Source organism: Saimiri boliviensis, chromosome 19 (genome assembly GCF_048565385.1).
Source record: "Saimiri boliviensis isolate mSaiBol1 chromosome 19, mSaiBol1.pri, whole genome shotgun sequence".
Lineage (NCBI taxonomy): Eukaryota > Metazoa > Chordata > Mammalia > Primates > Cebidae > Saimiri > Saimiri boliviensis.
Window position 1 is genome coordinate 36,568,448 of NC_133467.1, and position 17,057 is coordinate 36,585,504.

Consider the following 17,057-nt stretch of genomic DNA (forward strand, 5'->3'; position numbering starts at 1 on the left):
CAACCCATCTAGGTTTTAAGCATCTTTTATCTTTTATATTAGAATCTCAAGGGTGAGCCTAGGGTTCTGTGTTTTAACAAGCTCACCAGGAGATTCTCATACATACCAATACCAAAGTTTGAGAAGCACTAAACTAGTCTGTTTTAGTCTAGAGCAGCTCAAGAAATACTATTGTTTACAAAGCAGAACAGCAGTCTTCGTATTCTTGATTTTCTGGCACTTCATTGCCATATTGCCTAATGGCTGAAAATATCTCTATGGCTTCTAAATGTGTGGGTTTTTTTTTTTTCTTGTTTCAAGTTTTAATCAAAGCTTGTATACAAGATCACTTTATTCCTGCATCTTCTCAATTGTTTCTTCCTTGTATCTGCCCTTTTCCTTTCCTGCTTGGCGAGATTTGGCTTTCCGTTCAAGGATCTTTTTGCGGTCTTTGTCCAGTTTTAGCCTAGTGATAACCACCTTGCTGGGGTGAACGCCTACGTGGACAGTTGTGCCATTAGCCTTTTCCCGCTGAACCCGTTCAATGTAGATTACGTATTTCTTCCTGTAAACCTGGACTACTTTGCCAATCTGCTGACCTTTATAGTGTCCTCGTACAACCTGAACTTCATCATCCTTTCGGATGGGCATGGATCGCACGTTCTACTTCTGTCTCAGCTCTTTGGAAAAAGGGGAGTACATAATCTTCCTGCGAATGTGGGAAGGTGCATTGAAATGCCTTTTGCGATTCTTGCTTCCGTTGGAAGTCACAAAGGGATTGAACTTCATTTTGGCAGCTTCCGCTTAGGTGATGGCCGCAAAAAGATGTTTTTTTAAAAAGATAATTTAGTTTACAGTATTTTTGTTATTAAACATTTTGATAACTAATTTATCTATAATATTTTATTAAATAGAACTTAGGATGTTTGGTATAATGTATTTCATATAATTGAAGATGCCATCTATTATAAAATGCACCATTACTTTATGTACCATTAAGAAAGAAAAACAGCCGGGTGTGGTGGCTCATGCCTGTAATCCCAGCAGTTTGGGAGGCCGAGGCGGGTGGATCATGAGGTCAAGAGATCAAGACCATCCTGGTCAACATGGTGAAACCACCGTCTCTACTAAAAATACAAAAATTAGCTGGGCGTTATGGTACACGCCTGTAGTCCCAGCTGCTCAGGAGGCTGAGGCAGGAGAATTGCTTGAACCCAGGAGGCGAAGGTTGCGGTGAGCTGAGATCGTGCCATTGCACTCCAGCCTGGGTAACAAGAGCGAAACTCCGTCTCAAAAAAAAAAAAAAAAAAAAGAAAAGAAAAACATTGCTGACTGGGCGCAGTGGTTCACGACTATAATCCCAGCAGTTGGGGAAGCCTAAGGTAGCGGAGGTCGGGAGTTCAAGACCAGCCTGACCAATATGGAGAAACCTTATCTCTACTTAAAAAATGTTAAATTAGCCAGGCGTGATGGCGCGTGCCTGTAATCCCAGCTATTCGGGAGGCTCAGATAGGAGAATTGCTTGAACCCAGGAGGCAGATGTTGCAGTAAGCTGAGATCGTGCCATGCACTCCAGCCTGGTGACAGATCAAGACTTCATTTCAAAAAACAAAACAGAAAAATGATAAAGAAAAACATTGCAAACTAAACTATACTTTTTTCCACTTGAAATTTTTACTTTATGTCTACTGAAAGAATTATTTGATTCAATTAAATGGTTATTATGTATAATTCTGGTGCCTAATAAAAATGAAAATCACTTTTTTTTTTGAGACAGAGTTTCACTCTTGTTGCCCAGGCTGGAGTGTAATATCGTAGTCTGAGCTCACCGCAACCTCTGCCTTCCGGGTTCAAGTGATTCTTCTGCCTCAGCCTCCTGAGTAGCTGGGACTACGGGCGTGTGCCACCATGCCTGGCTAATCTTGTACTTTTTAAAAAATTTATTATTATTTTTTTAAGATGAGGTTTCACCATGATGGCCAGGCAGGTCTTGAATTCCTGACCTCAGGTGTTCCACCCACCTCGGCCTCCCAAAGTGCTAGGATTACAGGCATGAGCCACTGCGCCTGGCTGAAAATCACTTTTTGACTGGGAATCATCAGTATCTGTGTTTATACCCATAGCATTCTCCTCTGTGTCATCAAGAGTAAAGCTGTTGGCTAGGTGCAGTGGCTCACACCTGTAATCCCAGCACTTTGGGAGGCTGAGGCAGGCAGATCACCTAAGGTCAAGAGTTTGATACTAGCCTGCCCAACATGGTGAAACCTTGTTCTGCTAAAAATACAAAAAGATTATCTGGGCGTGGTGGTGTGTACACCTATTCTGGAGGCTGAGGCAGGAGAATTGCTCGAACCTAGGAGGTGGAGGTTGCAGTGAGCCAAGATCGCGCCACTGCACTTCAGCCTGGGGACAGAGGGAGACTCCATCTAAAAAAAAAGTGGATATTAGGTAGCATTTTCTTTTTTTAGAGACAGGATCTCGCTTTGTTGCACAGGTTGTAGTGCAGTGGCATGATAGTAGCTCACTGCAGCATGCCAAGCCTGTGCAACATAGAATCCATCTCTACAAAACAATAATAATCAATAAACAAAAGGGTTTTAAAAACCACCTAAAACCTGCTCTTAAGTGGACCTTGCAATTAGATAGAACTAATCTGTTTTTGTTTCCAGCTTTGGAACATTTCCTAGTACATCTGAGTCATCACTTTTTCCCCCACTCCCTTTAACCTTTTGGTTCCTAGGTAATAAGAGTCCACTACTATTGTTCACCAGATTTCTTTCCAACTACTAACACCTACTCTACAAATTTTGATATTGGCCTTCTTAATGTTCTCACATGTTCAATCAATGACAATTATGTCTTAACTGCTGCCTGGCTGAGAGCACTTGTAAGATGTCATCAATTATAAGATAAATCCCAATTGCAGAGATGTTAAAAGGTAAAAAATGAGTGTCTAAGAATCAGTGAAATATGGTATGAAATTCTCAAACATGAGAGTCTTTGAAGACCATGTCATGCAAGGTAGCTACAAAGGATAGAGGAGGATACCAAAGTCAGAAAAAAAAAAAAACTGGTCACATACACTATTTTTAAAATGTAATCATTTTTAACTACACAAATTCATTCTGATATCAAAAAATTCACACAAGTAATAGGAAACATGTCAAATCTGGCTCACAGCTTAACTTTATCTGACTCGTGACCCATTTTTCAAAGTTAATTATCCTTAGATCAACTTTCCCATTTTACTATTAATACAGTTGTATACATAGAAGAGATTCCCAGTGGTAAGAACCAGTCTTGGTGTCCTACTAGGAGCATCTGAATGGGAACAAGTAATATGAAATAGGTGGGATTGGGCATTTTGAAAGGGAAGTGTGGCTTGGTGCAGTGCTTATGCCTGTAATCCCAGAACTTTGGAAGGCCAAGGTGGGCTGATCACGAGATCAAGAGATGGAGACCATCCTGGCCAACACGGTGAAACCCCATCTTTACTAAAATTACAAAAATTAGTCGGGTGTGGTGGCACGCACCTGTAGTCCCAGCTACTCGGGAGGCTGAGGCAGAAGAGTCACTTGAACCCGGGAGGCGCAGGTTGCAGTGAGCTGATACTGCGCGACTGCGCTCCTGCCTGGCAACAGGGCAAGACTCTGTCTCTAAAAAAAAAGGCATGCCTCAGAGAAATTGTTTATTAATTCATTGGACAAATATTTATCGAGTTGCCTACTATATAAGGCATATATAAAGGTAAAAAGATTTAAGCTTCCCAGTGATATTTAAGTGCTTATTACAGAATTTTGTTTATGATGGTTTTGGTGATAGTGTAGTTAAGAAAGTGGCTATGACAGATGATGGATGGACTTGAGGTGAGACACTTGAGATGGACAGTTCCATATGATAAGAGTACTAGATTTCTTCCTCCCTCCTCCCTCTCTGTTTCTTCCCCTCCCTCCCTCCCTCCCTTCCTTCCTTCAGACAGGGTTTTGCCATGTTGCCCAGGTTGCTCTCTCAAACTCCTAAACTCAAGCAATTGCCAGATTTGGCCTTCTGAAGTGCTGGGATTACAGGCATGAGCCACCACACCTGGCCCTTTCCCCTTCTTTCTTTCTTTACTTCCCTCCTTCTTTGTTTTCTTCCTTCTTTCTTTTTTTTTTTTCTTTTTTTTTTTTTTTTGAGACTGAGTTTCACTCTTGTTACCCAGGCTGGAGTGCAATGGCGCGATCTCGGCTCACCGCAACCTCCGCCTCCTGGGTTCAGGCAATTCTCCTGCCTCAGCCTCCTGAGTAGCTGGGATTACAGGCACGCGCCACCATGCCCAGCTAATGTTTTTTTGTATTTTTAGTAGAGACGGAGTTTCACCATGTTGACCAGGATGGTCTCGATCTCTTGACCTCATGATCCACCCGCCTCAGCCTCCCAAAGTGCTGGGATTACAGGCTTGAGCCACCGCACCCAGCCTTCCTTCTTTCTTTTCTTTCCGAGATAGGGTCATGCTGTGTTGCTAGGATGGAGTGCAGTGGCTATTCACAGGTGCAATCAATGCACTGCAACCTGGAACTTATGGCCTCAAGTGATCTTTCTACCTTAGCCTCCTAAGTAGCTGGGACTACAGGCAAGCACAACCGTCCTAGCCTAAATTTCTTTTTAATTTTTTCTTTTTGACTAAGTGTTACCTCCACTTGGTAAAACAGTCAAAGAATATAAAAGGTTATCTAGTGAAAAGTACTTATTTCTTTAATCCTAGTTTTCTGGCTTTTTTTTTTTTTTTTTTTTTTTTTTCTGAAGACCGAGTCTCACTCTGTCACCCAGGCTGGAGTGTACTGGCATGATCGCAGCTCACTGCAACCTCCACCTTCTGGGTTCAAGCAATTCTCCTTCCTCAGCCTCTAGAGTAGCCGGGATTACAGGCACCCTCCACCACGCCTGGCTGATTTTTGTATTTTTAGTAGAGTTGGGGTTTTACCATGTTGTCCAAGCTGGTCTCAAACTCCCCACCTCAGGTGATCCACCTGCCTTGGCCTCCCAAATTGCTGGAATTATAGAAGTGAGCCATTTTGCTCAGCCTTGGCTCACTGCAATCTCTACCTCCCAGGTTCAAGCGATTCTCCCACCTCAGCCTCCCAAGTAGCTGAGACTACAAGCATGCACCACCACGCCCCACTAATTTTTGTATTTTTAGTAGAGACAGGGTTTTGCCATTTTGGCCAGGCTGGTCTCAAACTCCTGACCTCAGGTGATGCACTCACCTTGGCCTCCCCAAATGCTGGGATTATAGGCGTGAGCCACCGTGCCCAGCCGTTAATCCTAATTTTCTAAGAAACAACCAGTTTTCTGTATCCCACCAGTGGTAGCTTATAAATATAGAAATATGCCTTTTTATAATGGGAAGTCTAGACTTTAACCTTAGGTAAAAGATAAGTAGAGGAGGGCCGGGCGCGGTGGCTCAAGCCTGTAATCCCAGCACTTTGGGAGGCCGAGGCGGGTGGATCACGAGGTCGAGAGATCGAGACCATCCTGGTCAACATGGTGAAACCCCGTCTCTACTAAAAAATACAAAAAAATTAGCTGGGTGTGGTGGCACGTGCCTGTAATCCCAGCTACTCAGGAGGCTGAGGCAGGAGAATTGCCTGAACCCAGGAGGCGGAGGTTGCGGTGAGCCGAGATCGCGCCATTGCACTCCAGCCTGGGTAACAAGAGTGAAACTCCGTCTCAAAAAAAAAAAAAAAAAAAAAAAAGATAAGTAGAGGAGTTTGGAGAAAGCATAATTTTGTTAAAAAAAATTTTTTTTAATTGCCAGTATAGGACACCCCCCCTTTTTTTTTTTTTTTTTTTTAAAGACAGTCTTGCTCTATTGCCCAGGCTGGAGTGCAGTGGTATGATCTCAGCTCACAGCACCCTCCCATTCTCTGGCTCAAGAGATCCTCCCGCCTCAGCCTTCTGAGTAGCTGAGACTACAAGTGTGTGCCTCTATGCCCTGATAAATTTTTTTGTTTGTTTGTTTTTTGAGACGGAGTTTCACATTTCACTTTTGTTTCCCAGGCTGGAGTACAGTGGCTTGATCGGCTCACCCCAACCTCCACCTCCCAGGTTCAAACGATTCTCCTGCCCCAGCCTGAGTAGCTGGGATTACAAGCATGCATCACTGTGCCCAGCTAATTTTGTATTTTTAGTAGAGACAGGGTTTCTCCATGTTGGTGCTGGTCTTGAACTCCTGACCTTAGGTGATCCGCTCACCTTGGCCTTTCTAAGTGCTGGGCTTACAGGTGTGAGTCACCATGCCCAGCCTTGCCCCGCTAAACTTTTGTATTTTTTGTAGAGGTGGGGTTTCGCCAGGTTGCCCAAACTGGTCTCAAACTCTTGGACTCAAGCAATCCACCCACCTTGGCCTCCCAAAGTGCTGGGATTACAGCCATGAGCCACCACATCTGGCCAAGAGCATTATTTTAGGTGAAAAAGCTCACAGGGTGGATGAAGCAAATGTTTGGACTACCGAAGTATACCTGAAGTAATGTGGACCTGTAAATAAGAATATTGGTTACGTTATTTAATAAAGTTGTGTTCTCTTCACTTTAAAAGTTTAATGTTTGATAGTTCTCCTAATCATTCTAAATTTACTTGTAAATTAATTATTTTTATTACATTTATTATTTAATTTTTTGAGACAGGGTTTCACTCTGTCACTCAGGCTGGAGTGCAATGGCACAAACCTGGCTCATTGCAGCCATGACGTCCTGGGCTTAAGTCAGGCGTCCCCAAACTTTTTACACAGGGGGCCAGTTCACTGTCCCTCAGACCGCTGGAGAGCCGCCACATACTGTGCTCCTCTCACTGACCACCAATGAAAGAGGTGCCCCTTCCTGAAGTGTGGCAGGGGGCCGGATAAATGGCCTCAGGGGGCCACATGCGGCCCTTGGGCCGTAGTTTGGGGATGCTTAGCTTAAGTGATCCTCCTACTTCAGCCTCCTGAGTAGCTGGGACTATAGGGGGGTACCACCAGGCCTGGCTAGTTTTTATATTTTTTATAGGGGCATGGTGGAGGGGGGCAGGTCTCACTATGTTGCTCAGGCTGATCTTGAACTCCTGGACTCAAGCAATCCTGCCTTCCCAAAGCTTGTAGGCATGAGCCATTGCACCAGGCAGTTTTTTTTTTTTTTTTTTTTTAATGGTCATGGCCTTGTATTCAAAAGTTTTCTAGGCTGAGCACAATGGCTCGCACCTATAATCCCAGCACTTTGGGAGGCCAAGGTTGGCAGATCACCTGAAGCCAGGAGTTTGAGACCAGCCTGGCCAACATGGTGAAACCCCATTTCTACTGAAAAAATAAAAATTAGCTGGGTGTGGTGGCAGGCGCCTGTAATCCCAGCTACTTGGGAGGCTGTGACAGGAGAATTGCTTGAACCTGGGAGGCAGAGGTTGCGGTGAGCTGAGATGGCACCATTGCACTACAGCCTGGGTGACAAGAGTGAAACTCCTTCTCAGAAAAAAAAAAAAAAAAACTCAGATGAGTAAGCATTATGTACACAAGGCTTTTAATATTTTTATGTACGGTCACAGCTGCTTCTGTTTGCCATTGGACTACACATTTCTCTACTGAAAGGGGGGCTTTAATTTCTCATTTGACAAGTAGTAGATTATTCAGTGCCTGATTATGTAGTTACGAATTACCTAAGATCACCCTCCCTCCCTTCCTTCCTTCCTTTGCCATCCTGGAACACTTCCTTAGTGGTAATTCTACCAGTGTATCCTGTGAGATTTCAACTTGTCTTGGGTTTCTTTTTGTTCATAGACCCCATTTCTTTGTCTTTAATTCTTTTAACTTGGAGTTCTGTTTGTCAATTTAATGTTTATCAAGTAGGATGCTAACTTAATTTTAAAACTTTTTAATTTAAAAATGATTTTAGATTTACAAAAGAGATGTAAAGATAATACAGAAAGTTCCCATATACCCTTTACCCAGTTTGCTCTAATATTCCACTAATCTTCTCTAGGATTCAATTAAAGACACCTCATTGCTAAACTAAATTGTCATTTTTACTTTGTCTCCTCCAATCTATGAGTTTCTCAGTCACTTTTTTCTTTTGAGACAGAGTCTCTTTCTCTCATCCAGGCTGGAGTGCACTGGCACGATCTGGGCTCACTGCAGCCTTCATTTCCTGGTTTCAAGTGATCCACTCACCCCAACCTCTCCAGTAGGTGGGACTGCAGGCATGTGCTACCATGCCCAGCTAATTTTCGTAGAGATGGGGTGTCACTATGTCTGGCCTCTCAGTGACTTTTGATGCTTTTTTTTTTTTTTTTTTTCCTGGAACAGAGTCTTGTTCTGTCACCCAGGCTGGAATGCAATGGCACGATCTAGGCTCACTGCAACCTCCGTCTCCCGGGTTCAAGCAGTTCTCCTGCCTCAGCCTCCTGAGTAGCTAGAATTACAGGCACGGGCCACCATGACTGGCTAATTTTTTGTATTTTTAATACAAATGGAGTTTCATAATGTTGGCCAGGCTGGTCTCGAACTCCTGACCTAGTGATCCACCCACCTTGGCTTCCCAAAATGTTGGGATTACACGCTTGAGCCACTGTGCCCAGCCTTGACGATTTTAGAGTGTTGGGGCTAGGCGTGGTGGCTCTCGCCTGTAATCCTAGCACTCAAATAGATCACTTGAGGTCAGAAATTCAAGACCAGCCTGGACAACATGGCAAAATTCCATCTCTACTCAGACTCTAAAATTAACCAGGTTTGGTGGTGCATGCCTGTAATCCCAGCTACTTTGGAAGCTGAGGCATGAGAATTACTTGAACCCTAGAAGCAGAGGTTGCAGTGAGCTGGATTGCACTACTGCCCTGCAATAGAGAGAGACTCTATCTCAAAAAAAAAAAAAAAAAAAAAAAGTTGGGCCGAGGTCAGTAGCTCAGGAGGCCTGTAATCTCAGCACTCTGAGAGGCTGAGGCAGGAGGAACACTTGAGCCTAGGATTTCAAGACCAGCTTGGGCAGCATTAGCAAGACCAAGTCTCTACCAAAAAAGAGAGAGAGAGAGAGAGAGAATTAGCCAGGGCTGGAGGATTGCTCGAGTCCAGGAATTTGAGGCTGCAGTGAGCTATGATCGAACCGCTGCACTCCAGATACCTTTTTTTTTTTTGAGACAGTCTCACTCCATCACCAGGCACCAGGCTGGAGTGCAGTGGTGCAACCTTGGCTCACTGCAACCTCCGCCTCCCGGGTTCAAGCAATTCTGCCTCAGCCTCCTGAGTAGCTGGGACTACAGATGTGCGCCACCACGCCCAGCTAATTTTTTTTTTTTTTTTTTTTTTTAGTAGAGACAGTGTTTCACAATGTTGACCAGGATGGTCTAGATCTCTTGACCTAGTGATCCGCCCGCCTCGTGCTGAGAGGCCTCCCAAAGTGCTGAGATTACAGGCGTGAGCCACCGCACCTGACTTTTTTTTTTAAAAAGTACTGGTCAGATGTTTTATAGAATGTTTCTCAGTTTGGGTTTGTGTGATGTTTTCTCATGATTAGCCTGGGGTTACAGATTTTGAGGAAGAAAAAAACCCACTTAGAAACTGAAGAACCCTTTCCATTGCATTATTTTAGGGGGTTCTTGATATCAGCATGATTGATCACTGGTGATGTTAACCTTGACTACTTGGTTAAGGTGGTATCTGTCAGGTTTCTCCGCTCTACTTGCCATTTTCCCCTTCACATATGCTATTTATTAAAAGTGGTCATTAAGCCTAGCCTACAATTCAAAGGAAGGGGAATTGGCCTGGGCAACAAAGTGAGACCCTGCCTCTACAAAAAATTAAAAATTAGCCAGGTGCAGTGGCATGTGCCTATAATCTCAACCACTCGGGAGGCTGAGGTAGGAGGATCACTTGAGCCCAGGAGTTCAAGGCTGCAGTGAGCTATGATTGTGCCACCACTCTCCAGCCTGTGTGACAGAGTGAGACCCTGTTTTTTTTTTTTTTTGAGACAGAGTTTCGCTTTTGTTACCCAGGCTGGAGTGCAATGGCACGATCTCGGCTCACCGCAACCTCCGCCTCCTGGGTTCAGGCAATTCTCCTGCCTCAGCCTCCTGAGTAGCTGGGATTACAGGCACGTGCCACCGTGCCCAGCTAATTTTTTTGTATTTTTAGTAGAGACGGGGTTTCACCATGTTGACCAGGATGGTCTCGATCTCTTGACCTTGTGATCCACCAGCCTCGGCCTCCCAAAGTGCTGGGATTACAGGCTTGAGCCACCGCGCCCAGCCGAGACCCTGTTTTTTAAAAAATGAAACAAAAATGAAGGAAAGAGAATTAACCTTTACCTCTTGGAAGGAGGAGTGCCAAAGAATTTGTGCACGTGTATTAACCACTGCAATAACTAATAAATATTTAAGGGAGATACTTTGCTGTATCCTGTTTCTCCTTGAAGTTTTACCCACTAATTTTAGTGTTTTTCCATGCATGTTAGTACTGATGTGTGTGTGTGTGTGTGTGTGTGTGTGTGTGTGTGTGTGTGTGATCTTCCTCTTGCAGTGGCATGGTCTCAGCTCACTAAAGCATTGACCACCCAGGCTCAAGTGATTCTTCCACCTCAGCGTCCCAAGTAGCTGGGACCACAGGTGTGCACCACACCTGGCTAGATTCTTTTTATTATTTGTAAAGATGAGGTCTCATTATGTTTCCTAGACTGATTTTGAACTCCTGGGCTCAAACAATTTCTTTCATATCTTCTATACTTATTAACTATTATTGTTCTGAAAGAAAGATATCTTACATATTACAAATAACTTCTTCCCAATTTATTAAATTATTTATGTCAGTATGGTTTCATGGATATTTATTTAATTTAGGGGTTATATTTCAATATGACCATAATTTATTCTGTTTTCCAGTTTTTCCAGCTTTGACTATTGGGGGCTCTTTCAGGTTGGTTCCTATGTCTTTTGGATTTGCCCTTTTATTTAATTTTTGTGACTGGCTGATTGTACTTTTTAATTTTTTAGTTCTATGAGATGGGCCAGGGTCATCTTACTCAACCATTTCTTCAAGGAGTCCTGGTTCTTTACATTAAAGAATTATATTTAGTGCCTGTAATGTCAGCAGTTTGGGAGGTTGAGGTAGGAGGATCACTTGAGGCCAGGTGTTCTAGACTAGGCTGGATAACTTAGCGAGACTCGGGCTGTTTGCGGTGGCTCAAGCCTGTAATCCCAGCACTTTGGGAGGCTGAGGCGGGTGGACACGAGGTCAAGAGATCGAGACCATCCTGGTCAACATGATGAAACCCCGTCTCTACTAAAAATACAAAAAATTAGCTGGGCATGGTGGCACGTGCCCGTAATCCCAGCCACTCAGGAGGCCGAGGCAGGAGAATTGTCTGAACCCAGGAGGCAGAGGTTGTGGTGAGCCGAGATTGTGCCATTGCACTCCAGCCTGGGTAACAAGAACGAAACTCCTTCTCAAAAAAAAATAAATAAATAAAATAAATAAAAAATAAAAAATAAAAATAAAAAAAACTTAGTGAGACTCTGTCTCAACAACAAAAATTATATTTGCGGCCGGGCGCAGTGACCCATGTCTGTAATCCCAGTACTTTGGGAGGCCGAGTCAGGTGGATCACGAGGTCGGGAGTTCGAGACCAGCCTGACCAACATGGTGAAACCCCGTCTCTATTAAAAAAACACAAAAGTTAGCCGATGTGGTGGTATGCACCTGTAATCTCAGCTCCTCAGGAAGCTGAGGCAGGAGATTTGCTTGAACCCAGAGGTGAAGGTTGCAGTGAGCCAAGATCATGCCACTGTACTCCACTCCAGGCTAGGCAACAGAGCAAGACTCTGTCTCAAAAAAAAAAAAAAGGAATTACATTTACAAGCCAAGATCTGGGTGCCAGTGTGCTTGTTGCTACTGGTATAGCCACTGCTTCTAGGCCCTCTTAGCAAACAGAACTAGGAAATATATGTATATATGCTAACGCATGTATACACATATATCTATACTTATTTCTATATCTGTCTGCATAAATATTAAAATAAACATGATCTCATACTGATATCTTCAATTCTAATCTTGCACATTCAGGTTTCTTCTAGCCTTGCCGCCTTGCTTATTTTAACTTCTTTCTCTGACAGGGAGAAAACTGACTTTTATTATCAATGATGTATTTGTTCAATTCTATTGTCTATATAGCTTCAGGATGAGTAATTCAATTTTTAACATTTCTTGTGAAAGGAAGCGTACCATTTCCTGAAATAAGCATATTTTAGTGCACCTTAGCCTTTGTTGAGGGGCATTTACTTGTTTTATCTGATTAACATTCTCCTTTGATTTTTTTCAATGTTTAATTTTTTTTTTTTTTTTAGAAATGAAATCTCGCTCTGTCACCCAGGCTAGAGTGCAGTGGTGCCATCTCAGCTCACTGCAACCTCCGCCTCACAGGTTCAAGTGATTCTCCTGCCTCAGCCTCCGGAATAGCTGGGACTATAGGTGTGCACCACCATCATGCCTGGCTAATTTTTGTATTTTTAGTAGAGATGGGGTTTCACCATGTTGGCCAGGCTGGTCTCAAACTCCTGAACTCAAGCAATCCTCCCGCCTTGGCCTCCCAGTGCTGGGATTACAGGTATGAGCTGATACGCTCTGCCAATGTTTAATTTTTAATTATTTTTTTTGAGCAAAGGTAGTAACTTTGCTGACTCTGTCACCCAGGCTAGAGTGCAGTGTTGCGATCTTGGCTCACTGCAACCTATGCCTCCCAGTTTCACACAATTCTCTTGCTTCAGCCTCCTGAATAGCTGGGACTACAGGTATGCACCATCACATCCAGCTACTTTTTTTGTGTGTGTTTTAGTAGAGACAGGGTTTCACCATGTTGGCCAGGTTGGTCTCTAACTCCTGAACTCAGGTGATCCACCTACCTCAGCCTCCCAAAGTGCTGGGATTACAGGCCTGAGCTACTGCACCCGGCCTCTCCTTTGATTTTAAAATTCCATGAAAGCATATCTATGGCTAGGTACAGAGTTTATCCCTGATGTTTACTGGTAATTTAGAGTCATTGTAAAGTGGTAGTAACTTTGCTTTTTGGTTTTTGTGGATGAAGCTAAAACTAAAAATGTATAGTTACGATAGTAGAATGGAACAGCTATGTAGACAGTTCTCAAATACATGGCAAATGTGGTAAGAGAGAGTGCTACAATATCACAATTGTTTTGTATTACAAATATAGTGATAATTTTTACCATTTTAGAAATACAGTGATACAAAACAATTTTTATCTCATTCTCATTTTATTCTGTACTGTTTCAATTAGTGTTTCTGAATTTCATTATCGGTATATTGGCCAGAACTCTGGTTAGACTGGTACTCTAGCTAGATCTAATACAGTGGTTCCCAGGCTTTGTAATCTCATGGCTCAGGAAAAAAAAAAAATGATGGGCCGGGCATAGTGGCTCACGCCTGTAATCCCAGCACTTTGTGAGGCCGAGGTGGGCAGATCACCTGAGGTCAGGAGTTCAAGACCAGCCTAGCCAACATGGTGAAACCCCGTCTCTTCTAAAAATACAAAAATTAGCTGGGCATGGTGGTAGGCACCTGTAATCCCAGCTGAGAGGAGAATTACTTGAACCTGGGAGGTGGAGGTTGCAGCAAACCAAGATCATGCTACTATATTCCAGCCTGGGCAACACAGTGAGACTCAGTCTCAAAAAAAAAAAAAATTTGAAAGAAAAAGAGAGAGAAGTTTATTGATAGGACTGACTTATACTTGGCACCATTTTACTTTCCTAAATATGCACATTTAAAAAAATTTACTAACACCATTATTTCATAAAAGATAATTTTTACCATTTTAAGAATAAATTATGAATAAATTATATTCCTTTAATATGACTACAACTTAATTTTATTATTCACTATTTTAAAATTTTTATTTGTTGTCAGGATCTGGAAGAATTTGGAGCAAAAGATTAAAATTTTTATTTTTCTCATTTTTCCATGGATGAGTAAAACATCATAGATCAGTGTTTTGGAATCACTGGTCTAGTGTCTGTTGTTTCAAAGAAAGGCTCTTATATCTTGTTATTATGCTGTTTTCTTCCGTAGGTAAAAGCAGCTGTCATAGTCTTTCTTTTTCATGATCTTTAGAATACAGTTTTGAGTATTTGAGACATTTAATAGACTCATGACCTATTGAATTAAATACTTACTCAGTTTTTGGGTTCATTGTAGTGACTGACCATGAGCTACGCTGTGATGTTAAGATTGATGTGATAAAGAGGATCGAAATTGTATCTCGGGCCCGGGAACTTTATGTAGATGACTCTCCACTGGAACTGATGGTGAGGGCATTGGATGCTGAAGGTAAAGAACTTCAGAGGATACTACAATCAGGAGAAGGGCAATATGAAAAAAGGTGAAAAAAAAAAAAAAGAGCTTCAGAGGATTCAACAAAATTAACTAAAATAAAGTAATACCCTTTATGTTTAGCACTTGGAAACAAAAACTTGAGTGACTAGAAATAATATCTATTCTCTCATTTGGAGCTAAATAATAATTCTGAGTATAATTTAATGTATTAGATACACACTTTCATAAAATATTACTGCTATTGTTATCTCACAACTTTTCCTTTCTTTGTTTTTTTTTTTTTTTTTAGACAGAGTTTCACTCTTGTTGCCCAGGCTGGAGTGCAATGGCACCATCTCAGTTAACTGAAACCTCTGCCTCCTGGGTTCAAGCAGTTCTCCTGCCTCAGCTTCCAGAGTAGCTGGGATTACAGGCCTGCACCACCACCCCTGGCTAATTTTGTATTTTTAGTAGAGACAGGGTTTCACCATGTTGGTTAAGAACTTCTGACCTCAAGTGATCCACCCACCTCAGCCTTCCAAAGTGTTGGGATTACAGGCATGAGTCACTGTGCCGGCCTCAGAACTTTTCTTAAATATCCAAATCTGCCACTGAGCTTCTGCTGATGGTCCCTAGATCAACAATTAAGTACAGTTTTTGGAATTTATTGCTAGCTCTGTTTGATCAATCCACTTTCTATAAACCAGGAGAATTTTTTTTTTTTTTTTTTTTTTTTTTGAGACGGAGTTTCGCTCTTGTTACCCAGGCTGGAGTGCAATGGCGCGATCTTGGCTCACTGCAACCTCCGCCTCCTGGGTTCAGGCAATTCTCCTGCCTCAGCCTCCTGAGTAGCTGGGATTACAGGCACGAGCCACCATGCCCAGCTAATTTTTAGTATTTTTAGTAGAGACGGGGTTTCACCATGTTGACCAGGATGGTCTCGATCTCTCGACCTCATGATCCACCCGCCTCGGCCTCCCAAAGTGCTGGGGTTACAGGCTTGAGCCACCATGCCCGGCCAAACCAGGAGAATTAAATGTAAATCTGTGAAAAAGTTACAATCTTGATCTAATCTTTAATGCTTTTTATATACTATATTAATGCTGTAATGTGGTATTAAAAACATTTAGGTGGTAAACAACAAAACAAAAAAACCGTTTAGTTAGGATGTGGTAGCTCATGCTTATAATTCTAACAGTTTGGGAGACCAAGGTAGAAGAAGTCTCCTGTGAGGTGAAGTTTCCCGTAGTCTATTAAATATATATATAAATGTATTGCCACTTTCTTTGTAAATTACTTGAGCGATTTTTTTTTTTTTTTTTGAGACGGAGTTTCGCTCTTGTTACCCAGGCTGGAGTGCAATGGCACGATCTCGGCTCACCGCAACCTCCGCCTCCCGGGTTCAGGCAATTCTCCTGCCTCAGCCTCCTGAGTAGCTGGGATTACAGGCACGTGCCACCATGCCCAGCTAATTTTTTTGTATTTTTAGTAGAGACGGGGTTTCACCATGTTGACCAGGATGGTCTCGATCTCTCAACCTCGTGTTCCACCTGCCTCGGCCTCCCAAAGTGCAGGGATTACAAGCTTGAGCCACCGCGCCCGGCGCCTGGCTAATTTTTTGTATTTTTAGTAGAGGTGGGATTTCAGCATATTGGCCAGGCTGGTCTTGAACTCCTGACTTCGTGATCTACCTGCCTCAGCCTCCCAAAATGCTAGGATTACAGGCATGAGCCACTGTGCCCGGCAGAGTGATTTTTTTTGGTCTGAAAAATGAACTATTCTAGAAGGTTTTTTTTTTTTTTTTGATACAGAGTCTGTTGCTCAGGGTGGAATGTGGTAACACAAACATGGCTCACTGCAGCCTTGACTTCCCAGGCTCAAGCAATCCTCCTACCTCAACCTTCTGAGTAGCTAGAACTACAGGCACATGCCACCATGCCTGGCTAAGTTTTTATTTCACAGACCAGGTTTCACTATGTTGCCCAAGTTGGTCTCAAACTCCTGGGATTCCAGTGAGCTTTTTGCCTTGGCCTCCCGAAATTCTAGGATTAGAGGCACAAGCCTGGAAACTGATTTTTACAAAAGTTTATGTGGAGGAGACCAGGATTAAGGATGCCTTGTCAACCGTGAGATGGCTCTCATGTAGAAAGGAACAGAAAGAGCACGTCATAATTATTGTCAACCAGAAGTTAATCAGCTTGATCTGTTTTTACTTTCAGACAGCTTGTGCAGCAACAGCATTTATTGTTTCTTTAGGGATCTTTCTCATATATATGGTTTTTGTTTTTTGTTTTTTGTTTTTTGTTTTGAGACGGAGTTTCACTCTTGTTACCCAGGCTGTAGTGCAATGGCGCGATCTCAGCTCACCGCAACCTCCGCCTCCTGGGTTCAGGCAAATCTCCTGCCTCAGCCTCCTGAGTAGCTGGGATTACAGGCACACGCCACCATGCCCAGCTAATTTTTGTATTTTTAGTAGAGACGGGGTTTCACCATGTTGACCAGGATGGTCTCGATCTCTTGACCTCATGATCCACCCGCCTTGGCCTCCCAAAGTGCTGGGATTATAGGCATGAAACACCGCGCCCGGCCTTTTTTTTTTTTTTTTTTTGACGGAGTTTCGCTCTTGTTACCCAGGCTGGAGTGCAATGGTGCGATCTCGGCTCACCACAACTTCCGCCTCCTGGGTTCAGGCAATTCTCCTGCCTCAGCCTCCTGAGTAGCTGGGATTACAGGCATGCCCCACCATGTCCAGCTAATT

At 43.0% G+C, this 17,057-nt stretch overlaps 1 protein-coding gene and 1 pseudogene across 2 annotated transcripts in view; one reads left to right on the forward strand and one right to left on the reverse strand.

Annotated features, from left to right (window-relative positions):
- Positions 1-17,057, forward strand: part of NUP210L (nucleoporin 210 like) — a 140,980-nt gene that overhangs the window by 5,937 nt on the left and 117,986 nt on the right. For both annotated transcript variants that reach the window (XM_039460004.2, XM_039460005.2), the window contains exon 3: positions 14,183-14,314. In XM_039460004.2, the coding sequence (XP_039315938.1) occupies positions 14,183-14,314 (132 nt within the window). The remainder of the gene's footprint in view (positions 1-14,182; positions 14,315-17,057) is intronic.
- On the reverse strand, positions 331-775 carry LOC120360149 (large ribosomal subunit protein uL24 pseudogene; annotated as a pseudogene).